Genomic DNA, 25,365 nt, shown 5'->3' with positions numbered 1-25,365 from the left:
ATTTGTTTTCAATAGATACCACCGGTCAGGTTAAGAAAACTACTTCTTGGGCTGCAGAGATGGCTCAGAGGTTAAGAGCAGTAGCTGTTCTTCCAAAGGTCCTGAGTTCAAGTCCCAGAAACCACATGGTGGCTCATAACTCATCTATAGTTGAGATCTGGTGCTCCTTTCTGGTGTGCATGCACACATGCAGGCAGACCACTGTATAAATAATAAATAAATCTAAAAAATAAAACTTCTACTTTTTGCTTAAAAACTTGAGGAATGCTATTACCTCCATCACTTTTTCTTTAATCGATTAATATGGTAAGTAACCTTATGGACTTCCTGGTAGTGAACCATACTTGCAGTCTTAGAATAAGCCCAATTTGCTAATGTAGCAGTTTCTATTTCAGATGCTGCTCACTCTGACTTGGTCATATTTGATTCAGTACAACAGTAGTACTGTGGTAGCTTTACCTATTAAATCTAGATTATGTTGAGTTCATAGTACAATTTTTTTTTCATTATTAAAAACTTTTGCAAGGTTAAAATATCTTCTTGGAATGTTTGGATTTATTTATTTACTTAATAAGTGAAACATTTTTTTTTTTTTTTTTTTAGTGCAATGTAATTTTAAGTGTTATCTTAGGGAGCACAGTGACCAGTGTGTGTACCCTTGGCTGGCATGGACCTCTACACTGCCTCTCACTTCCAACAGTCTCTTTACCCACACTTCCCAAGTGTTAGGTTGTAAAGGTACACAGCACCTGAACTGCATTTCGTATAGTAACTCTAACTTTGGGTGCTAAAGCCCAGTCTGTCTAGACTGCTGCTAAAGACTGTTGCACTGTTTTGTATAAAAGGCTGCCAAATTCTTATCTTTAATGGTATCAATAATTCTTGAGGGTTTCTGGTATCTAAAGGATTCCACTAGCCAGGATCCCAGTAGCATGGTATCAGACATGGATTTTGACATATAAGGTTTCCAAGTTTTCTAAGCACTTACCTCTAATCTTGTACAGGAACATACGTAATTGTTTTCTTCCCCCGTGTTTCCTCACCACTTAGCTGCTCTGGTAAAATGAGCAGTACTTATATAACTTTGTCAGACTTCAGTCTAGAAGTCATTTTTGGTGCGACCACCATATAATAACAATGTTCATTATGTTCCAAAGAGAGCATGTATCATTGTACAAAAATATTATACATCTAAAATGTGATTACTACAAAATGGTAGCATTCTGTTTTATTAATTTGCCTATTTTCTCTAATGTCAGATCCTAAATTAAAATGTTGTCCTGTAATATAGTGGTTCTCAACCTTCCTAATGCTGCAACCCTTTAATATCCTCATGTTATTACCCCTCAACTGTAAATAATTTTGTTGCTACTTTGTAACTGTAATATTGCTGTTAGAAATGCTAATATAAATATTTGATATACAAACCCCCTGAAAAAGTCGTCTGACTGCCCCCATGGAGTCATGACCCACAGGTTGAGAACCACAGCTCTAACAAGAGAATGGCATGCATGCTCCCATTGCTTACAATTTACCATTAGCACATGCACTTCTTCAGTCTTAAAAATTTCATTGCTTTTCTCCTGGCAACCTTCCTGGTCTCAGTGTCTAGTGACAGTGGGTATTCTATGCATGGATGAAAGAAGCTGCTGAATATAGACTAGAATATAAATTTTCCCCAGAAAAAGTACTTATAAGAAAGCTAACTAAAAATAATTTTCTTGAGACCTTGAACATAGTAGAGCTGATACTATATTTTAACACAAAGAAAATTCTAAAAGGAATGAACACTTAAAACCAAAGTTACAAATTTCAATCTATTTTAAACTTTAATTTGTGCATTTGTGGAAATTTATGACTGCAAAACACTCATTTTCTTAGAATGATGTAAAGGCACATTTCATTTGGATGCATAGGGTACCATTCTAAAGTATCCGATTTCCTTACAAAGTGCTTGAGCAGTCACATACACATACAATAATAGCAAAATCTATTTACACTCTTAAAATTTAAAATCTTGCTAACATATATATATATATTTTTTTTTAAACTACAGAAAAATTAGTGCTTTTTCAGCATAATTGTGTGACTATGCCCTGACCTCTAAATTTTTTTAGTGATTGATTTCAATTAAAAAAAATTTCTGTACACTGTGTATATAACTCTGTCAGTTTTTAACACTAAAAGTCCATTTGAAACATTGCTTTCTATGCATATTTCAGAACCAACAAAGGTATGCAGACTGTACCTCAAAAGTAGTTAGTGTTTTATTTCTGACTGTGTTAACACTGTTCAGATTAAAGCTAGACAATTATGCTTTTTTTCTCTATTGTTCTTTCCCAAGGCAATTAACTGGCATTTTAAAGCAACTTAAAACAACACATTGTTCCTTTTTTTGTAACATTTTCTTCCAAACGATCTTAGAAGAAAAATAATATGAATTTGGAAGGTAATATAAAGTATATCTGAACAATTTTAATTGTTCTCAGAATACAATAAAACTAGGCAAGTGAATCTTATAGCAAGGCTGTTTTAAGCTCAACTCTTCATTTATCTGCATGCATCCATGTTTTTCATTTGACTAAGATTTGGACAGTTTTAGGAGGTGAGCTCACTGGATTATGTGGTTAATTCAAGTGTGGTTAGTTACCAACTTGCTATTCCTGAGGTATAACGGCCCTAACATGTTAAGCACAGGATCATTAGTGATATTACTAAATTGAGGAAAAACAATGGAGTGACAGGCTAGAAGAAAAAAAAATGTAAAAAGAAAAAAAAAAAAAGAAAGAAAGAAAAAGAAAGAAAACCTAAAAAAATTCCAGCCAAGTGAAGGTCATGATTTGCAAAAAAAATCATATGATAAGAGAGATAAAAAGCCACAAACGGATCCTCTGAGGATGTGTAGAGTATTTGATCAAATTATTTGTGAGACTTTTGAGGTACAGCTTTAGTGTTATAATAACTTTTTATAAAATATAAACTGTTTTATCAAAAATATTTATACATTCTGTTACAATATATTGCTTTTGCCCTCAATAACTGCCAATATAAAATCTGGATCCAGTGGCCTAAAATGTACAAATGCACTTAATGTAAATGCTGGAGTTTGAGGTGTCTGCTTGGCCACTGTACAAAAGTGATGAAGTGGTGAAATTAAATAATATGCCTACAATACAGAATACATTACAACTTATACATATACATGTTCACAGCATGTATACCATGATAGTCGCTATGGTCTAACAAAGACAGAGTTCCCTTCTACAGCAGACATGAGAACAAGATGACTGGGTTGATACAAGTGTAGGACGCATATCAAGAAAGGGTTAATCAGGCTCACTGACTTTGGAAGACCTGACTGGACATCCTCCAGGGTGTCTCAACTTCGGGAATGCATACAGTTAGCATGGTATCTTGGTTCCAGCTGATCAGAAGTACTCATTGTTAATGTTAAGTAAATGGTGATGTTCCTATATTTTTGCAGCATTGTTTAATCAACAAAGCTCGTTTGGCAGGTAGCTCTGCTGGAAAGCTATGAGGCTCTGCTGCATGGCTGGTAAAGTTAAGGCAATAAGGTGTTCTCCTGATAAATATAGAAAATTTATCAAACTAGAAATCAATATTCTCATTTTTTTTCTGTAAATCAAGCCATCAAAGGTGTACAACTGCCACATTTTCTCATATTATAGTGATTTCTTAAAAAATAAATTGCCTTAGTAAAACAGAATCACACTTTATGTGAACAGCAATAGCATCCGAAACCCTATATTTTTTTTTGTAAAATACAATTAAGTGATTAATGTTTCTTCCACTTAAGGCAGGCCTAAAGCACAGATGGGGACTATAAAAGAGTGGTTCTTCTTTTTAAAAATAGAGTACTGATGTAAAAGTATTTATTTTTAATAGATTTCCATGGCCAATGTTCACTCAGCCTAAACTCCATGAAACTGCTTCCAGTGTTCATATTTACGTTGAAAACATTGAGAAGGTACAAAACAGTACTGTAACTATATCTTCATGTGCTTTATAAAACCTCAGAAGCTCCTGGTGGCACAGAAAGCAAATTAAGGGCTGCTGTTTTCAAGAGGTCTCCTTGTCGGTCAGTCCACTTGGTCTCACAGTGTCCAGCAACTTAACACCAATCAGCAACGTAGTCAAAATCACGGAACATCTCCTGTTCTTCTTCCGAGAGTACCCTGGGCTCTCGAGGTGGAGTCAGAATAGGTGCTTCTGAGGTAAATTCATCATCAAAGTTACTAACATCTTCCCGTCCCCTGATGGTAGGTACAAACGGTGGCTTCACTTTTTTGTCCATCAGAGCATTCCAGTCGGTTAGCTGGATCACAAAATATAAATGAGCCAGTTTAGTCTCCTGTTCGTAATCACTCAAGTTTCATATAAACCTTTGAACTTTTACACTTACACGGAAAAATGGGTGCTTCTTTACATCCTCTGCATCTCTCTCACCAGCTCCCAGGCGTCGCTCAGGATTCCTCCTCAACAGCTAGGGAGTTAAGATGAAACTAATAAAACATGCTTCACTGACAGTGACTCTCACTACCTTCAAAAGGCTTAGATTCTTTTGTTTAGATTTGTCTAAAGCATTCAACATCTATAAATTAAAAATAACTTCTAAAATTCAACCAGGAAAATTTCTTCAACAAAACGTTTAAGCTTAAATAATAATAATAATAAAGTACTCTTGATCTTAATTTCTTACCCTTCTCATTATGGAAATGGCTTCTGTAGACAAGAACCTTGGATACCTTACTTCGTCATTTACAATACTGTCGAAAACCTCTTCTTCATCATCACCAGGAAAGGGAGACTAGAAGAAATATTTTCTATTAAAACAAAAGTCCTAAGATAGTATAAAATCATATATTCAAAGTAAAACCAACATTCAGCAATGAAAATAAAATGAAACAAAACAGGACTCGGAGATGTACCTCAGTTAGAGTGCCTGCCTAACATGCCTGAAGCCCTGGGCTCAATTCAAGCACTACACAAAACTAGGAATGGTGATACAAGCCTGCCATCCCAGCACTTCAAAGATAAAGGGAGGAGGATGAGAAGTTCAAGGACAGGCCCCTCCACATAGTGTAAGTAAGTAGCTTATGCTATCTCTGGTCTACATGAAACTATGTTTCAAATAAACTCTGTAAGAAGTTCTGATTGTGAGCTGAGCATGGTGGCTCATACCTGTCATCCAAGCACTTGGGAGACTGGAGGAGGACAAGTGTTGAATCTAGGTCAACATGGGCTACAATGTGAGACCCTATTTCAACCCTCCTCACAAGTCTGTGGCCACTACCAGTCCAACGACAGAGGGCTCAGACAGGGAGCTAGCCTGAGACAACCACTAGTCCAGAGCCATGCAGGCCCCTAAGGCTCCCAGGATTGGGAACCAGCTGAAGACTAAAAGGACCTTGCCTGGGATTGAGGACCCTGGATGGAGTAAGCCTGGGGGGGGCACTTAGGCAGGCCAAGTGAGGAGCAGGCCTGAGATGACCACCAGATCAGTGCCATGGGGCCTGGACAGGGACCTGCCTGAGATGACCACCAGTAGGGCTTGGCATAGGCCTGAGGGAGGCAGACCATGCCCAGGATGACTCTTGTCCTGCACCATAATAAACAGCATCCTGAGACACCCCAGACACTCAGAAACCCCAGGCACCACTAAAAGGAGCAAGTAAATGGTGAAGAAATGGAAGAGAAAGAAGCAGAAGGATGTGGGCACAATAAAAAGAAACAGAACTGGAGACTTGAGGGTATGAGGTACGGCCTGATGCAAGTATACAGTGTTGCCACCTGGGACCATGGTGGGGTTCTGGCCTGTGGTGCCACCAAGGGCCATATCTGGGTCCATGGCCCTGCAGCAACAGGGGTCTATTACCAGCAAAGGCCAGACGGATACCTAAGTCTGGCCTGCTGATCCACGGAACATGTTGATATTTGAGGGCTGTGCAGAACTGGCTCCATCCCTCACCTGGGCATCATGTGAGAGCTGGTCCTGGGAGTATGAAAGAATGAGAACTGACCTTGGTCCTAGAGAGCTGGAGTATGCAGCAGAGTGCCCCACACATTGCAGGAGTTGTGGGTGAGTTGCCCCTAAGAATAGAAATGTGGGAAACCCAGGCCTACCTAACTCATCCCCCCTTGCAGTGACATGGGTGAGGGAGAAATAAACCCCCCTTACGCCTTGCCACCTATGGTGGGCAGGAGGGCTGTCCCTGTCCCTCATCGACAGCACTAGGTAGAGCAGGCCCTGCACCTCACCTGGACAGCACAGTAGAGCTAACCCTGGATGTAGGAGTTTTGAAAGCATGGGTGTGGAAGAGTTGGTTTTGCCTTTTGTCTGCTGGGCGGAGGCATGAACAAGGGAGAGTAGCCCTCCTGCCCTCCCTCAACCCTTGCTATCTATGACAGGCAGAAGAGCTAGCCTTAGGATCATGAGAGCAGAACTGGTTATGTCCCTCACTAGAGAGAGTTGGTCCTGCACCTTGCCTGGGCAACAGGGTAGAACTGCAAGTTGCTGGCGAGCTGGCCCTGAGTGTATGAGAGCAGGAGAGGTGGTAGGCTGACCATCTCAGATACCTCTCAGGCCCAGATCCAGGGCTTTGAATTGGCCCATCCCAATATCTATCCCATCTATGAACTGCTGGAGTGCATGACAGGGCTGTTCCTCCAGATTTAAACCTACATTCAGAATCTCCATGACACAGCAAAAGGATATATGAGAGGAATCCCAGTGAGGTTCCAGTATTAACAGAGTACCAGAAGCCACAGGCCTCTTCCCAGACATTACAAGGAACACTTGCAAGCAAAGAAGTGTGGACAAAAGGGCATAGTGTGGGACACTGTGACACATGACAGCTTCCCCTGTATGAATGAGATTTTTTTTTCTCTCTGTTGAGGGGCAGGTTGCAAAGGTGGAGGGTGGAGGAGTAAAAGATAAGATTGCGGTACATGATGTAAAATTCACAACTAATAAAAAGTTAAAAAAAAAATAAACTGTAATTGAAGCTTCAATAATGCTATAAAACGATAATACAGACCAACGGGTTTTAAGTATAATTCCTTTCCTAATTACCTTCCTATGGAGGCACCAAAGACAAATGGAATTAAAAGGGAACTGTAATGGAATGGCAATAACTTCTGGGTCTGGTTAAAAGTCAATCAATTAGAAACTATTTTAAAAACTATGAAGCAGGAACTTCCTCACTTGTTTGTTAAGCCAGTATCTTGAACAGAAGAAGTCAAAACCAATAGGTTATTAGTTTGGCAAGATTTACAAAACTATTTTTTGCATGTTATTTCTAACATAAAAAGTTATTTTGGGGCATGGAATAGGGTTTGAAACAGAGTTGCACTATGTATCTCTGGCTGTCCTGATCACTATGTAGACCAGGCTGGCCTCAAATTCACAGAGGTCCACCTGCCTCTGCTTCCTGCGTTTCGGGACTAAAGGCATGTACCATTATTCCTGGTAGAAAGTAATTATAAGAAAGCACGTAATTTTGGATCACAATTAAATCTTAGAGTTACTTAAATGTTCCATTTAGAATATGACAACAGAAACATTTCTTTGCAAAACTGGAGTTGAGGCAGAGCTTAAGTAAGTTACAGCTTCCAGCACCAGTATTATGAATCTTATGGCACCTTGGAAAGTTAAGACTTGTGTATATTAAGGCTAAACAATTTTCCCATTCCAAATACCTATAGCAGCTTTTCTAAACAAAGGTAAAAAATTCAATCTGGATCTCATGTCTTAGAAAAATAAATGAGGCTGAATGGCCTAAAGCACAAAGTGTACGGTTTAGAAACAGGCTCTAAAAAATACAAAAATTCCCAACCCTACACCTCACAAGTGCTGTGTGACATGGTTTGTTTTTCTTTTTCTGAGACAGGGTTTCTCTGTGTAGCCTTGGCTGTCCTGGACTCGCTCTGTAGATCAGGATGGCCTCGAACTCACAGAGATCCGCTTGCCACTGCCTCACTGAGTGCTAGGATTACAGGCATGCACTATTGTGCCCGGCTTGTGTGACATGTTATTAACCACTTTTTGTCTACTCACTTATCTGATAATGGCAATAAGACTAGTCTGGAGTTAAAGGTAGATGCAACAAAACAAAACAAAACAAAACAAAACCAGAAAAGAACTAATACTTATAAAGCACATAGCTCTTCTTCCTCTTTTTTTTTTTTTTCCTGTTTTGTTTTGTTTTTTGAGACAGGATCTCTCTGTGTAGCCTTCCTTGGACATCATAGACTCCCTTTTAATGGACCAGGCTGGCCTCAAACTCACAGCAATCCTCCTGTCTCTGTCTCCCTGAATGTGGAGATGGAAGGCGTGTACCAGCATATAGATCTTTTAATGAGCCATTTCTTCCCTCCTTTTCCGAAGAATCTAGTCCAATTTGACATACTGAAACAGCTGTCCATTGGACACAACTATTTGTTATGGTTAGATGCCAGTAAGCAACTCAGAGACTACACCTTCAGAATCATCTGACATTCAAGAAGGTGTCCATTCATTCCTTCATCCAGCCACTAAATGATTTACTAAATGAGTTGGATGTACAAGGAAGGTAGCTGCTAATGGGAAACTCCGAAATAATGAATCATTTCCAAGAAGTCTTCTTGCATCTCCAGAGAAATCCCTCCTCAAAAAAGGTTTCAACTGCCTTGTCAAAAATATACTCATTCTACTTAGTGGCCTGCTCTTTGATCACCTCCTCCTGAGGGGGGTGCAGCCTTACCAGGCCACAGAGGAAGACAATGCAGCCAGTCCTGGTAAGACCTAATAAGACTAGGGTCAGATGGAAGGGGAGGAGGACCTCCCCTATCAGTGGACTAGGGGAGGGGCCTGGGTAGAGAAGAGGGAGTAAGGGTGGAATTCGGAGAGGATGAGGGAAGGACTACAGTTGGGATACAAAATGAATAGACTGTAATTAATAAAAAAATAAATACATATTTTTAAAAATTTTCATTTTTTAAAAAAAATTTTTAAAAATATATTTTTTAAAAAATAAATGTGTGTGTGTGTATATATATATATATACTCATTCTAAATTCCATTTCTACGATCATTCTTAGCAATTCATAAAACATATATCAGGCCCTTATAATTTTTATTTACTTCATGTCTCATATATTGTAAAACTTTATATACATATATCTCAGTTGTCCTCAAAACTTAATCTTGTTAACATACAGAAAATTGGGAAAGTGTCGATAACTTCAATTCTGCTCTATTGTTTAAAAAGTGGGCTATAAAAAGTTTTTGGTTCTTAGTTGTTTTGTTTTCCTTTTTACCCTGGCACTCGCTTTGTAGACCAGGCTAGCCTTGAACACACAGCTAATTTGCCTGCTTCTGTGTTCCAAACACTAGGTTTAAAGTTGTGCTCCACCACGTTCAGCCTGTAAAAGTTTAATCATGTATATCTGTGCTTATCTGACCTAAGTGTACTTGCGTGCAGATGTCTGTGGAGTACAGATGTGAGGCTATACAAGGGGTTATGAGCTCTCACAGTAGGGTGCTGGAAATTGAATTGGGTCCTCTGCAACAATACTATGCACTGTTAACTGCAGAGCTAGACCTCCAACACTGCTACTGTTGAAGGTCATATTTATTTCCGAGAAATGTACAGATGACTTTTTGGTATAGATTTAAGTATGTTTTTCAATCTTTTCTTTTTTTTTTTAAAGTACTTTAATTCAATGATAAAGTTTTTTTGCCATGTAGCCAAGATTGGTCTCATATTCATGTTCCTTCTGCCTCCAGCCCCATCCCACCAAGTACCAGGAATAGAGGTGTGTATGACCATACCTGCCTGTAGGGTATAGTTTTATTAGTCTCCTGTTATTCTATTCTCTATGAAATATCAGTTATGTTAAAACCACAAAACATAACCACCTCAAAACACTTAAAGAAGCTATTTGAAGACATTCATGATGCAGTCCATCCATCATATAAAATCTAAACTAGGCTAGTAAAGGTATTGTACAAACACAGTCAATCATTGCCACATACAAATATCTATGAAACTGTTTCTACTTCTGCAGCAGACACATGTAGGTGTCTATAAAAATTATATGCTTTATCCTTCCAATCATTACCCCTTTCTTCATTCTCCTGTTCCCTGCTGCTTACCTCTCCGACGAGCATTTCGTATATAAGTACGCCAAGGCCCCACCAATCTACAGCCCTTGTGTATGATGTTTCTGTTAATACTTCTGGGGCGAGAAATTCAGGAGTACCACAAAATGTGCTTGTCCTATCTCCGTATCCCATTCCTGAAGATCAAGATAAATTCAGGTATTAGCAAAAGATAAAACTTGGGATGAAAATTAGAAGGTGTGTTTAGTAAGAAAAACTGACATTGCTCTATGTGGTGATCTAACTCAAACATACCAAGACTTTACAATTTTTTTCAGCCATCAAAACTATTGATTTATTAAACAGCCACTAATACTAAGGTATCAAAAAACTGTGTTTATGTACTATGGGAACAAAGTTAATAATAAGTAATAAAAATAAAGTTAATATTGTACAGAAGAGGAAGCATATATGACTTATATAAAGAGGAGAGTATCTTATTTGTAACATTGGTTACTATGTCCCATATTCATTTTTAATAATCCCTGGAGAGAACGATATTCACTTTAGAGTTGAGGAAATGGATTCAATGAAATCAAATCAAGTTTTTCAAAGACATACAGAATACACATGGAAAAATTACGAGTCAAAGGTAACTTAGCACTGTCTAGTGCTTACATCCATGACTTTATATTTTCTCGTGTGACCTTTGATTCAAACTGCCTCAGCTCACTGCTTTACTTTGAGTATATAGAAAACAATATTGAGATAGTTACATACTTTTATTTTTCCAATTTAAAATGTTAATAGTTCTAAGAAGCTGTTGAAGTCACTAGGTGTGTGTGCTTCATTCTGCAAGGTCCTAATCAACAAGCCAGTGCTTGGGGCTTTTTTAAAGTGCTGGCAGACTATTAGCCATAAGAAGAGAAGCTGTGTCTCACACTACAGTTTCTAGAAGCAGGAAGTATTTATGCCCATGAGACAAAGTCTTAATATGGTTTTGTTACTGGCTCATATGAGCAATCCAAATGTTGTAATAGAATAAACTAAAATAAAAAACACATTGTTTTTTATACACAAATTTGCAAATTACCAAACTACAAAGAAACAATAATCTATTAAAAAGGAATTTACAAAGCCCAGTTACCTTCTTTGCAAAGACCAAAGTCAGCAATTTTTACAAAGCCTTCTGTATCTAGCAATAAGTTATCCAACTTCAAATCTCTGTTCAAGATAGAAACATGAAAATAAATCAGTCATAGCATAAGACATAATTTTTGTTTCCAAGAGTGGCTCAATTTTGTCTTCTAAGAACTTTTTTCCAAGTTATGGCTTGAGATGCTCTCATTTTCCTTTCATGTAGTAATATAATTTTTAACTATTTCTTTCTTTTTATATAGATGAGAATATATATTTTTAAAAGGCACATATTATCTATTTAAATGTAGAATCAGCTTAAATACCTTTTACTCAAGTTTAAATTTTTATTAATGTTAATCTGACTTAATCACAATTTGAAGTGAAGTTTGTCTACACACATTATAAAATAATTTAAGCTAATGGTATAAATAAAGTGTAAGAGTTAACTTTTTTTGTTTGTTTTTTGAGACAGGTTTTCTCTGTGCAGCCCTGGCTTTCCTCAAACTCAGAGATCCACATATCTCTGCCTTCTGAGTGCTGGGATTAAAGGTGCATACCACCACATTTGGCCAATATTAACTTTTAGGAGTGTAATTTAAAATAAACACAAAGCTAATCAATTACAAATGAAGCTAGTTTAAAACATTTTATTAAGTAAGTAGAAGCGTGAGGAAATCTTTACTTTAAAAACATTGTTAGAAGTTTGAATAAACCTCTATTTATAGACTCCTTATTTTGACTGGCTTCCTCAAGATGAGGTTGTATTCCAGTACCATGAAATGCAGCAGTATGAAGGAAGAGCTGCAGCATGACTAGGGACCAGATTCTGGCTACTAGCTGTTCTGCAATTTGAGAAGGAGCCAGGAACAGGACATGAATGGGCTATACCACCAATATACTTTCTAGTTCAGGTGATGGCAACTTTTTTTTATTAATTTATGTATTACTATGCTGGAGATCAAATCCAGGGCTTCACACATCATAACTGCTCTACCACTATGCTTAGTACATGTTACTTAAGACATCCCAATGAAGGAACAGCATGGTAGTTTATATTCTGGCACAATCTGTTTTTCTCTCTTTGTGGTCAACTGGTTTAAAGAAGTTTCTTGTAGTAGACACTCAAATGTAATCATTAGATGAATGCTACTGTTGAGCTGTGTCACCACAGCCCAATTCATACTTTCTCTATTTCAATGAGGAAACGAACAGAGGGCCAAGAACCAAAGAAGTCCATCACATAATTTGCATGTTGGTGACCTATCTTTTCAAGCTGGGGTTTAGCAGAAAATATCCTTATTAGTTATCTTGAATTCTAATGGAAGTAAGTTATTAGAAACAACAAAAAAGTACTTACCTATAAACAATTTTGTGCTCATGCAAATATTGCAACCCGAGAACTACACATGCTGCATAAAATCTGTTGGAGAAATTAAATCAAATGTTTAATAAACTTCACTGCTCTTAAATTCTTATATACTTCAATGCATAACTTTGTAGTTAAGTCTTCAAATATTTACTCCTACTACATACAATATATTATGCTATTGGAGATAAATTTTGAAAATGAGAAAATGGGATTCATTTGGCCTGGCAGAGCTATTAAGCGTCTCCAGAGAGAACTTTTTTTGGTTCTGTAGGAGGAATTACAATGTGCTATAAGGATGGAGGGACAGAGTGGCAAAGCAGAAGTTTTGCTAGCAAATACAGGCCATTCCCGTAGAGGGGAAGAAGAATAGAGGCATGAAAGCTGACAGTTTGACAACTAGTACAGAATTTGTTGTAGCTAATGCACATGATGGGACTTTACGGGGAAGCACAGCAGGATATCGAGTTGAAAGAGCCTGAGTACAATCCTGAATGTCATACAAGAAATACTGAAATTTCCTTACAGTGAGAGGAGATAAGTCATTTTAATGAGGGAGAATATTTATATTACGGACATTGTGCGTACTGGAACAGAAGTATGTAGAGAAGAGAGAAAATAAATAAGGCTTTTACAATAGAACAGTGTTAACAAATAGTACGGTGCTAACAAAGAAATTAACAGTTATCTAAGATGAGGGAGTACTACAGAATAGAAATGAATAGATAATGAGTAAAGAAACAGACAAAGTATTGTTGAAAAAATGTTTGGCTTTAGATGTATGTATGAACTTAGGATTGTTTGTGGGGCAGGATACAAAGCCTAGCACAGAAACATGGCCTTAGGTTCCAGGGAAAACTGAGCCTAGTTGGAATATCAAGTCTTAAGGCATGTCTTTTTCAGTTTGATGCCAAAGATATAACACAGCCCCAAGTCACAATAGGTTTGCTAAGTGAAGATAATAAATAAATGAATTTATAAATGCAAATCTATAAAGACATTTAGGAAAAATAGGTTCTTAATTATATAAAAATATAATTATTTTCTTTATAAAATACACATTATTACCAACCCTTTTCCAAATGTATATTTCACTCAGCCATCTATTCCTATCACTCCAACTCAAATGCCATCTACAGAGATAATTATATTCTTTTAAGTTAAGCGAATGCATCAATACTACATCATAGGTATTATATTCGGGTTTAAAGTTTACTCATTTATAAAAATGAAACTGTAATTCTGAAGAATTTTAAGATGCAACTATGTGCACGTACATATTTAGTTGTATACTTAATCTTGTCTAACAGGTTAAAGCATTTGTGTGCAGTTTGTTAAACTTGATAAACTAATGAAGATAGTTTTATCAAGCTTTTCTGATGCAAACATTGTCATGCCAAAACAATGTTAACAATAAAAAAAAAAATCCTTCTTCTCTGTTTATTTTTATGCTTTTTCTTTCTTTAAATCAAGGCACTACCTATGTAGTTCAGGCTAGCCTAAATTCAGGATCCTCCTGAGACCATGTCCTAGCAGAGGGTCTAATTTTGCTCCACCACCTTAAAAAATTTAAATATCTTCAGGGATCCTACTCCTTCTTTTGCCTTCTATGGATATTGCAAACATTTAGCCAATAAACATACATGTAGACACTCACACATAAAATAAAAATTAAGGAAATAACTTCAAGTTTTAAATATCCAGAAAATGAATTATTAGTGACTTTCTACTCAGCTTACTTTAAAATACTTTACTATGCATCAGAATTAATTCCTGTTTTCTTATCTGAAAACTGAAAGCTGTGACACTATCGCTGTCTCTAAGTACTCCTTTAATGGTTACATGGGAAAAATCAAAGGTATGAAAGTGAAATTGCTACAGGAATGTCAGTTGATATAATAGACTTAAGATAATTAAAAGTAAAATCAATAAAGTCACTTTTGGTTTTTTTATTTTAATGATTTGGGAATATTTTGGAGAGAGCTGATTGGATTTGTGAATCGTATGGATGTTACAGGTGAGGGGAAAAGAGGACCAATACCTACACTCTGCATTCTGGCTTGAACAACACAGAAGATAACATTATTATTTAATAAGATAAGGAAGACTAATAAGAGTATCAGTCCTGGGAAATAGCAGAGAAAACAAACAGAAAGAATCAATCTGAGATGCTAATTGGGATCTTTATGAGCCTTACAAATGAAAAAGATGGTCCTGAGCTGGGTACTATCAGTAGCTGGACCACTAGGGAAAAGACTGAGCCTAAAGATGCAACTTTGTTAAGTCTTAGCATTTAGCATAGATATAGCTAATGGGAGAGCTTTCCACTATGTAAAAGCTATAAAACTAGAACAGAAAATGGTATGCTGTATACGACCTATAATCTAAAATGCTTGAATAAGCTAACTTTAATAACAATTTAGCTGAACTACAAAAATGGTTTATACTGAAGTTTCCTTTCCATCTTTTTCCTCAAAGGTATTAAGAATACAGACTAAACATCCCTAACTCCCAAATCTGAACTATGAAAGGCTCTAACACAACATTCAGAAAGTTTCAGAGTTGGGTGTAGACACCTACAATCTTGGGAGGATGACCAAGGATGGTTATGACTTCTGAGGCCAGACTAGAATACATACCAAATTTAAGGGTAGCTTGGGTGGCACTGGCAGACCTTATCAAGAAATAAAAGATACAGAACATGGAGAATTTCATGACTGAGGATTTAGGATTCTTGGCCAAATTTTAAAACCTGAAGCGACAAAAGCCTAAACACTTCTGGCTTGAAACATTTTGTGCAAGGGACACTCAACCCATACTAGTCTTTTGTTTTCATTTTTAAATGTTCTTTGAGAAATATGCTAAGCATGGCCTTATCCCTTAAAACACAATATAAGCATTTTAAACAAATATGAGATGTCAACTTTCATTTAAAAAAAAAAAACAAACGTACTGCACTTTGAGAATAATGTATCTATAAATTATTCTGTAGGGGGAAAGCTAATAGCTAAAATAAAAATAAACTACATGTAACCTAACTTGTATTTAAATTATCAAGTATAAAAATAAAGGTAAGTCATGAAATTTTCAACATAAGCTACAGAGAACATAAACACAAAAAGTATTTGACAAACAAACACACAAATAAAAAAACTTTAGTATTTCTTGTGGGGTCTACATTCCACTAGAGGAGAGGCAAGGATCTAAAATCCCCAGCTCTTTCCAACCCAGAAAGCCCTGAGTCACACAGTGAGGTGGATGTCTAATACTCACACAGCCCTGGGTTCTGAGAAGACATCAGTGTGGATGTGCATCATCAGGTCCCCACCCGCAGCATACTCCATCACGAAGCAAACATGCTCTTTTGTTTGGAAACATGCAAAGAGGTTCACCAGAAAGGGGTGCCTGACACTATTCACAGTCTCAAAAATTCTCTTTTCACACATCAGGCTGTAGGAGAGAAAAAACAACAACAACAAAATGTCAAGCTTTTACGAACTTAAAAATTATAAAAATGTCTTTCCACTACTATTACGGTGTTGGGATTGATGTGTGATTTAAGCCTTAATAATGTTTTGTTTATGAATATACGTGCTCTTGTGTTTGAGGCATAGATGTTCAGGAGTGTGATGTTCTCCTGGTGGATTTTTCCTTTGATGAGAATCATCTTTTTTGATTAATTTTGATTGAAAGTCTATTTTATTAGATATTAGGATGGCTACGTTTCCCAGCTCTTTGCTCTGAGGTAGTGTTTATCTTTGTTGCAGAGGTATGTTTCTTGGATGTCTATTCCAATATTATAAAAAGAAATGTCCCATTTGATATATAATGATAAAATTTATTAATGAAAATTAAAATATGAATAGTAAAATATAAAGATTATAAAGTTTATATGATAAAATCACCCTGGCACAAATGGGGCTAATAATTACAGTTAAGTTATATAGTGAAACTCAGTAAGTAAATAAAGTTTCTGACCATGGTAGTTTCAAGGACAGCATCTATAATTCATTAGCTACAGTATTCAAATTTTTATGTCATAAAATATGATGCTGAAAGACATGGCTGTGCTGATAAAAATTTAATCTAGAAAACGGACTAGAAAACAAGGAGAATTCTACAACATGTTTTCAAAAGGGAATTCTTTGAGAACGACATGCTCTTCTGTGCTATCACAGAAATGTTTGTAGAAATCCCCATAAGAACAAGATGAGTTCTTACAAGAACTATGGCAAAACTCCCTGAATGTGGAATATTTATGTAGCCTAAACAGCAAAAGCAAAAGATTTGTCCTGAATTATTTTCCTGAAAATGTTTAATAAATTAATTTTGTTTAAAACTCAAAGTAAAAGAAAACTATGTAAAGTATTACTCATATGAAGCTTGAATTAACTTATTAATTTTTAGTTCCTGACCAAAATAAGGATTAATAGACAAACCTTAGAAATAATATAAATTTCTAATACCAAGCAAGCTTCACTTCTGTTTCTATTGAAACTTAGAATAAAATAAAAAATGATGTTCTTTGGTTTTTTTGTTTGTTTTTGAGACAGGATTTCTCTGTGTAGCCTGAGCTGTCCTGGAACTCACTCTGTAGACCAGGCTGGCCTCAAACTTTAGAGCTCCATCTGCCTCTGCCTCCTCAAGTGCTGGGATGTGCCACCATTGCCAGGCTCTTTGCTTTTTTAAAAGCTTTGCTTAATGCTTTTATTTATTTATTTTTTATTTTATTTTTCTTTTTAGTTACATTTTGTTAACTCTGTGTCCCAGCTGTATCCCGCTCCCTCATTCCCTCCCCAACCCCACACTCCCTCCCTGGTCTCCTCCCTGCCCCTTTCCAAGTCCCCTGATAGGGGAGGACCTCCTCCCCTTTCATCTGACCCTGTTTTATCAGGTATCTTCAGGGCTGGCTGCAAAGTCCTCCTCTGTGGCCTAACAGACTGCTCCTCCCCTGGGGTGGGGGTCAAACAGCCTGCCCTTGAGATCCTATTAGAAATAGTCCGTGTTCCCCTTACTTTGGAAAACTACTTGGTTACTGAGCTACCACGGGCCACATCCGAGCAGAAGTTCTAGGTTATATCCATAGATGGTCCTTGGTTGAGTGTCAGTCTCAGAAAAGACCCTGTGCCCAGATATATTTGGTCCTTGTAGAGCTCCTATCCTTTCCATATCATACTAACTTCCCTTCTTTCATATGATTCCCTGCACTCTGCCGAGGGTTTCGTTATGAGTCTTAGTGTCTGCTTTGAAACACTGCTAGGTAGAGTCTTTCAGATGCCTTTTGTGGTAGACTCCTGTCATAAGTTCAATGCACATCCCATTTGTCTTTCTAAATGAGGATTAATCACCTTCGCCTGTGTCCACTTTCTTGATTATCTTCTTTAGGTGTGTAGATTTCATTGTTTATCATGTCTTGTAGGTCTATATAAGCGAGTATATACCAAGTTTGTCTTTCTCCTTCTGGGATACTTCACTCAGAATGATCTTTTCTAGATCCCACCACTTGCCTGCAAATTTCATGATTTCTTCCTTTTTGATTGCTGAGTAGTATTCCATTGTGTAAAAATACCACAATTTCTGTATCCATTCCTCCGTTGATGGACATCTGGGTTGTTTCCAAGTTCTGGCTATTACAAATAAAGCTGCTACGAACATGGTTGAACAAATGTCCTTGTTGTGTACTTGAGCAAATTTTGGGTATATACCTAGGAGTGGTATAGCTGGGTCTTGAGGTAGCACTACTCCTAGTTGTCTGAGAAAGCACCAGATTGACTTCCAGAGTGATTGTACCAATTTACATTCCCACCAACAATGGAGGAGGGTTCCCTTTTCTCCACAACCTCTCCAACATGTGCTATCACTTGAGTTTTTCATCTTGGCCATTCTGATGGGTGTAAGGTGAAATCTCAGGGTCGTTTTGATTTGCATTTCCCTAATGGCTAATGAGGTTGAGCATTTCTTTAAGTGTTTCTCTGCCATTCAACGTTCCTCTTTCGAGAATTCTCTGTTTAGCTCTGTTCCCCATTTTTTAAGTGGATTACTTGGTTTGTTGCTTTTCTGCTTCTTTACTTCTTTATATATACTGGATATTAGCCCTCTGTCAGATAAAGGGTTGGTGAAGATTCTTTCCCAATCTGTAGGCTGTCTATTTGTTTTGATGACAGTGTCTTTTGCTTTACAGAAGCTTTTCAGTTTCATGAGGTCCCATTTATTGATTGTTGCTCTTAGAGCCTGTGCTGTTGGTGTTCTGTTCAGGAAGTTGTCTCCTGTGCCAATGAGTTCTAGGCTGTTTCCCACTTTTTTTTCCAGCTGATTTAGAGTATCTGGTTTTATGTTGAGGTCCTTGATCCACTTTAGTTTTGTGCAGGGTGATAAATATGGATCTATTTTCATTTTTCTGCATGTAGACATTCAGTTGGTCCAGCACCATTTGTTGAAGATGCTGTCTTTTTTCCATTGAATGGATTTGGCTTCTTTGTCAAATATTGAGTATTGATAGGTGTGTGGGTTTATTTCTGGGTCTTCTATGCGATTCCATTGATCCTCCTTTCTGTTTCTATGCCAATACCATGCAGTTTTTATTACTGTTGCCCTGTAGTACAGCTTGAGATCGGGAATGGAGATACCTCCAGATGATCTGTTGTTGTACAGGATCGTTTTGGAGATTCTGGGTTTTTTGTTTCTCCATATGAAGCTGAGAATCTTTTTTTCAAGGTCTGTAAAGAATTGAGTTGGTATTTTGATGGGAATTGCATTGAATCTGTAGATTGCTTTTGGCAGGATGGCCATTTTCACAATGTTAATCCTACCAATCCATGAGCACGGGAGATCTTTCCATCTTCTGAGATCTTCTTCAATTTCTTTGAAAAACTTCAAAGACTTGAAGTTTTTCTCAAACAGGTCTTTCACTTGCTTGGTTAGAGTCACACCAAGGTAATTTATGTTATTAGTGGCTATTGTGAAGGGTGTTGTTTCCCTAATTTCTTTCTCAGCCTTTTTGTCTTTGGTATACAAGAGGGCTTCTGATTTTTTTGAGTTGATTTTGTATCCTGCCACTTTGCTGAAGGTGTTTATCAACTGAAGAAGTTCTCTGGTTGAATCTTTGGGTTCGCTCATGTATACTATCATATCATCTGCAAATAGTGACACTTTGACCTCTTCCTTTCCGATTTGTATCCCCTTGATCTCCTCTAGTTGTCTTATTGCTCTGGCTAGGACTTCAAGTACAATGTTAAAGAGATATGGAGAGAGTGGGCAGCCTTGTCTTGTCCCTGATTTCAGTGGGATTGATTTAAGTTTTTCTCCATTGAGTTTGATGTTGCTATAGGCTTGCTGTATATTGCCTTTACTATCTTTAGGTATGTGCCTTGTATCCCTGATCTCTCCAAGACTTTAAACATAAATGGGTGCTGGACTTTGTCAAATGCTTTTTCAGCATCTAAGGAGATGATCATGTGGTTTTTCTCCTTCATTTTGTTTATGTGGTGGATTACATTGATGGATTTCCGTATGTTGAACCACCCTTGCATTCCTGGGATGAAGCCTACTTGGTCATGGTGGATGATATCTTTGATGTGTTCTTGGATTCGGTTTGCAAGTATTTTATTGAGTATTTTTGCATCAATGTTCATAAGAGAGATAGGTCTGAAGTTCTCTTTTTTTGTTGGATCTTTGTGTGGTTTAGGTATCAAAGTGACTGTGGCTTCATAGAATGAGTTTGGTAGTGTTCCTTCTGTTTCTATTTTATGGAATAGTTTGAGGAGAATTGGTGTTAGTACTTCTTTGAAGGTCTTGTAGAATTCTGCGCTGAAGCCATCTGGTCCAGGGCTTTTTTTGGAGGGGAGACTGTTAATGACTGCTTCTATTTCCTTGGGAGATATAGGACTATTCAGTCTTTCTACCTGATCTTGACTTAATTTGGTAGATGGAATCTGTCAAGAAAGTTATCCATTTCATTTAGATTTTCAAATTTTGTGCCATATAGGCTTTTATTTTTAAATGAAGACACTTAAAGCCAGTGAGGTGTCTCACTGGGTGACTAGCTGAGTTCAATCACCATATAATATAAAGTTGGAGGGTAAAAATGCCATCAACTAGTTCTTTGACCTCCATGATGCACCCATGTGCGATTACAGTCATCATCCTTAAATATTTTTACATGCTTAGAGTTTGACTTTTGTTGTGACAAACAATACTATGGCACTCCAAATATCAGGTTGAACTACTGCTGTTAGAAAGAGATAATACTATTATTTCCTTTTGGGCCTTTTAAAAAACAGTAATGTTGCCAGGTGTGCTGACACATGCATTTCCTCATAGTACTCTGAATGCAGAGCCAAGCAGATCTATGAGCTCAAGGACAGCCTGGTCTACAAAGTGAGCTGTTCCATTACAGGCAGGGCTATGCAGATACCTGTCTCAAATAAAATGAATCAACCAAACAACCAAGCAACCAACACCAAAAATCCCCAAACTTCCCCTCACAAAAGAAGTATTTTATCCAAGTACCATTATAGTATTAGTGACTTGAAAACTTAAATACTGCCCGGTAACCATTAAGAATCATATTTGTTACAAAGAAGTATTTTTTAAGATTTATATATTTATATTTATTTATAAATATATATGGATGCAGATGTTGTACAGGTGCTTGCAGACAGCTATTTAAATGAGTGCTTGGATCTGAACTCTCTGGTCCTCATGATTGGACAACAAAGGCTCTTACCCATAGAGCCATCATCTCTCCAGCCCCATAAAGAAGTATTTTAAGTTCTGTGTTAGTAGAGTGCGGTACTAGAACAAGAGCAAAAACATCAGTTTACATTTAAATTCTGAAAATAAAGGTACTTTCTGGTAGCATCTGAGTTCCTTACAAATAAACTCCTAAATACTGATTTTACATAATCTGTTTAATGTTTTTAAGACAATATTTTTATGTGACCTACATTGGCCTCAAACTCGTGATCCACTTACCTCAGCCTTCAGTACAGGTAGTACAGGTGTATATCATCAGGTCCAGAGATGGTTTGAAATGTTTCTATACTTAGAAATCCACACTAATATTCTTAAGCTTTACTTTTATGCTTATATAACTTAAGTTGGGGATGTATTTAATATGAATATAAAGTATTGGCATAAAAAATCCATGGGAACTATTAAGCTAATAGCTTTGATTTTGTCCAATTTAAATTTATTGAAAAATACTGTTTTAAAAATGTTTTGGGTAAGATGAAGTCTTAAAACATTTGCTTTATTAAAGCAAACTACACATTTTGAGTAAATGTAGGTAAAATATTTTCAGATGTGGTGAAGACAAAGCTGATCTAACATATACTGGGGTCAAGGAAATTTTAAAAACGAGGTGTATCTATGCATGACTCAGTAATCCATTATACGTGAATTTATGGTGAGTCACCAATGCTCTACTTGATGGATGTCAGGCTGGATATGAAATGAACACATAAAAGGTAGAAAAGACTGAGAATTACTGGCTAAAACCATTTACTTCCTGTAATTAGTTTTTACTAATAACCTCACTTAAAAATGGCTGACAGTGTTGATGATAGAAATCTTAGGATAAGAACTAGAGAGAGGAATAAGGCTCTTTAACAGGGAGGCAGAGGCAGGTGAATCACTGTGAGTTCAAGGACAGTCTTGTCTACAAAGTGAGTCCAGATGTTACACACAGAAAAAATCAAAACACAAACAAACAAAAAAGAAAATCAAATTAACACAATAAATTTATTCATAAGCATTTCACAGCATAAGAAAACTATAATATAATAATGTTTAACCTGTTTAAATGTTGTCTAAATTGCATATTCCCGTTAAAAATCTTCACATCTCAACTTATTCAGACTTTAATATATGTAATTATATTTATGTATTTATTTTCTGAGTGTTTGAGTATGTGTGCTGATACATGAGCCACTGCACACACGTAGTGGCCAGAGGTCAACTTTTGAGAGCTAGTTGTCTCTTTCTATCATGCCCTAAGGATAATATCAGGTTGTTAGTTGTCAGGTGTGCTGGCTAGCCCTTTTACCCACTGAGCCATCTTTCCAGCTCCTCAAACTTTAAATTCTGTATCCTTCAACTGCTATGGAAGAATAAAAATCTAATTTCTCCTTTAAAAAAAAAAAATCCCTAAATCTTTTAATAAGCTGCTACTACCTGTAATGTTTATTTTTAGGTTAATTTATCTAGCCTTCTTTCCTTACAATGCTTTTATGTCTTATTTCCCTAACTGACCAGTTTTGTTCAGTTATTAAAAGATATGAAAGACTAATGGTCACATCAGTTATTAAATGACATGAAAGAAATATATGAACATCAGGAGAAAAACTAATAATAAAACTCAGATTTTAGGACTGAATTCCATATAACCTGTTTGTAAGACACACACACACATACAACACAAGCCAACACAAAAAAATTTCTGGTTCTATTCTGTTACATTTAATATGATTTGATGAGAAATTCGTGTGAACAGTTACAACCATGCAAGTGATGGGAAAGCTCAATGAGTGTTCAAAGATAGTAGGAAAGCTGATAAGACTGAGCGTAATTAACTACCTGTAATTTATATTAATTTAAAGAAACTGACTTGAAATTTATTGTAATCTATGTGACATGGCATATTTCAAAGTAATTTGAAAATAATATAACCCAGACTACAGAACAAATTTAGAGGCCTGTGAATAAGGGAATGGGGCAGGGCACAACTGAATACCTGGGCACACATCTGTAAATGAGCACATGGAAGGAAGGACAACTGCAAGCTGCAGGCCAGACTGGACAACATAGTCACTTTGTCTTCCCCAAAATAACAACAGCAACAACAACAACAAAAGAGTAACATGGAATGACAAAGAACTTGATAGAATTATTAAAAAAACAAAGTACAAAGTAAACATAAAGGATTCTGCTTAGTTATAACTAATCTGAGTTATTTCCTAGTCATACTTACTACTATGTAATATATATTTTAAACTTTATATATATTATATATACATATGTTATATGTTTTATACTAGCATGTAAAATATATTACACAGTATTACGTAAAATATACTGGTTTACTTTTGAACTGATTCTTTTCTCCTGAGGTTTTCTAGACATGATAACATTTAAAATTTTACTTTATTTTTTTTTTAATTTCCTCCCCTAAATTTCTCCAAGAACGAGCTTTACTTATCATTTACTGAATCTCCTTTTTGGTTTTCATATTTGAGATCTGTTTCCCTATTACGCAAAACTAGAAAAGTGGGCTGGAGAGATGGCTCAGAGGCTAAGAGCACTGCTTACTCTTCCAGAGGTCCTGAGTTCAATTCCCAGCAACCACACAGCGGCTCACAACCATCTATAGTGAGATCTGGTGCCCTCTTCTGGCATTCAGGTATATATGCAGGCAGAACATTATACACACAAAATAAATAAATTGTAAAAAAAAAAGAAAAAAAAAAAAGAAAACTAGAAGTTTAAAACTGAAATTATCTGAGTCACTTGTCAATTTTTATTCAAGGTTATGTTCAATTTCACTATGGCCTAGGATCTGGCTCTAGCTCTAGCCTCTAACCTACACCTTTGTATTTCTGGTACTATGGGATTATTTTGCTTGAGTTAATTAGAAAGCATCTTTCTACAAAGCTCTGGTTCAAAGTAGTAAGATAGCAAAAAGCTATATAAGTTACAAGGATAACACAATGGTGAAGGTTAGATACAACTTATCTGAAGCACTTGAGGCCAGAGCTGTTTCTGATCATAGCAATAGGACCCAGGTCTAAACACAAAATTCATTTGTTTCATATGTACCTTTTATCAAAAATCTAAAAGTAATTTTACAACAACATTTTAAATAACTGTGTAAGAAACATTTGTGAACACTGATACATTTTGGTATCATATCTTCAGTTAAAAATTTTAGATTTTGAGTATTTCAGGTTTAAGATTTTTAAGATTATGGAGGTTCATAATATAACTAGTTTCTTACTGTTTTAGGAAACACATGAATTCTTTTCTTTACCTTGCTTTCTTAACTAAGACAAGGTTTCACTATGTAGCTCTGAATAGCCCAGAATGTTTTTGGAGGAATGTGAGTCAGGATCTCAATATGTAGCCCAGTCTGGCCCTGAACCATGGCAATCTTTCTACCACAGTATCCTGACTGAGTGTATACCTCTATGCCTAGTAACCTTTTGTAATTCTAAGAACTACTCATATAAAGAAATAAAAAGCATTACAATTTAAAGTATCAATTTAACTAGAAAGGCAAATATGATTAAATACAGATACACACATATGTACAAATGTACATGGCCAAGTCTGATGTGCAGACTTGTGATCCCAGATTCCTAGAGGCAGTGGCAAGAGGACCACAAATTCAAAACTTTGTTTAAGCAACAAAGTACACCGAGAGCTGAGTAATATAGTTAGTGGTAGAATCCTTATCTACCATCCACAAGGCCCTGGGTTAAATTCCTAGTCATGAAAATAGAGAATAAAGTCAAAACAAAAACCAAAAACTATCTATATGTCCATCTGTATACCTATCTATGTATCTACATGTAATGGAAGATTGTTTTCTTTAAAAACTCAGTTATGGAACCCACTTGGACACTGAACTGCCATGTAGGAATGGGAACAGGGACTGTCTCCGACATGAACTAATTGGCCTGTTTTTTGATCACTTCCCTCTGAAGGGGAGCAACCTTACCAGGCCACAGAGGGAGACAATGCAGCCAGTCCTGATGAGATC

The 25,365-nt window shown here is 36.6% G+C and overlaps 1 protein-coding gene across 3 annotated transcripts in view; it reads right to left on the bottom strand.

Moving 5' to 3' along the window:
- Positions 1-1,803: 1,803 nt before the first annotated feature.
- The window catches only part of Pkn2 (protein kinase N2), a 108,494-nt gene continuing 84,932 nt past the window's right edge, over positions 1,804-25,365 (bottom strand). For all 3 annotated transcript variants that reach the window (XM_055614316.1, XM_055614318.1, XM_055614317.1), the window contains 7 exons: positions 15,882-16,058; positions 12,600-12,662; positions 11,250-11,326; positions 10,157-10,299; positions 4,721-4,828; positions 4,424-4,504; positions 1,804-4,336 (listed from right to left, as the gene is read on the bottom strand). In XM_055614316.1, the coding sequence (XP_055470291.1) occupies positions 4,133-4,336; positions 4,424-4,504; positions 4,721-4,828; positions 10,157-10,299; positions 11,250-11,326; positions 12,600-12,662; positions 15,882-16,058 (853 nt within the window). In that variant the 3' untranslated portion in view covers positions 1,804-4,132. The remainder of the gene's footprint in view (positions 4,337-4,423; positions 4,505-4,720; positions 4,829-10,156; positions 10,300-11,249; positions 11,327-12,599; positions 12,663-15,881; positions 16,059-25,365) is intronic.

The sequence above is a fragment of the Psammomys obesus genome, unplaced genomic scaffold (genome assembly GCF_907164565.1).
Source record: "Psammomys obesus unplaced genomic scaffold, mPsaObe1.curated_primary_1811, whole genome shotgun sequence".
Taxonomy (NCBI): domain Eukaryota; kingdom Metazoa; phylum Chordata; class Mammalia; order Rodentia; family Muridae; genus Psammomys; species Psammomys obesus.
This window is presented reverse-complemented; position numbering and strand designations above follow the sequence as displayed.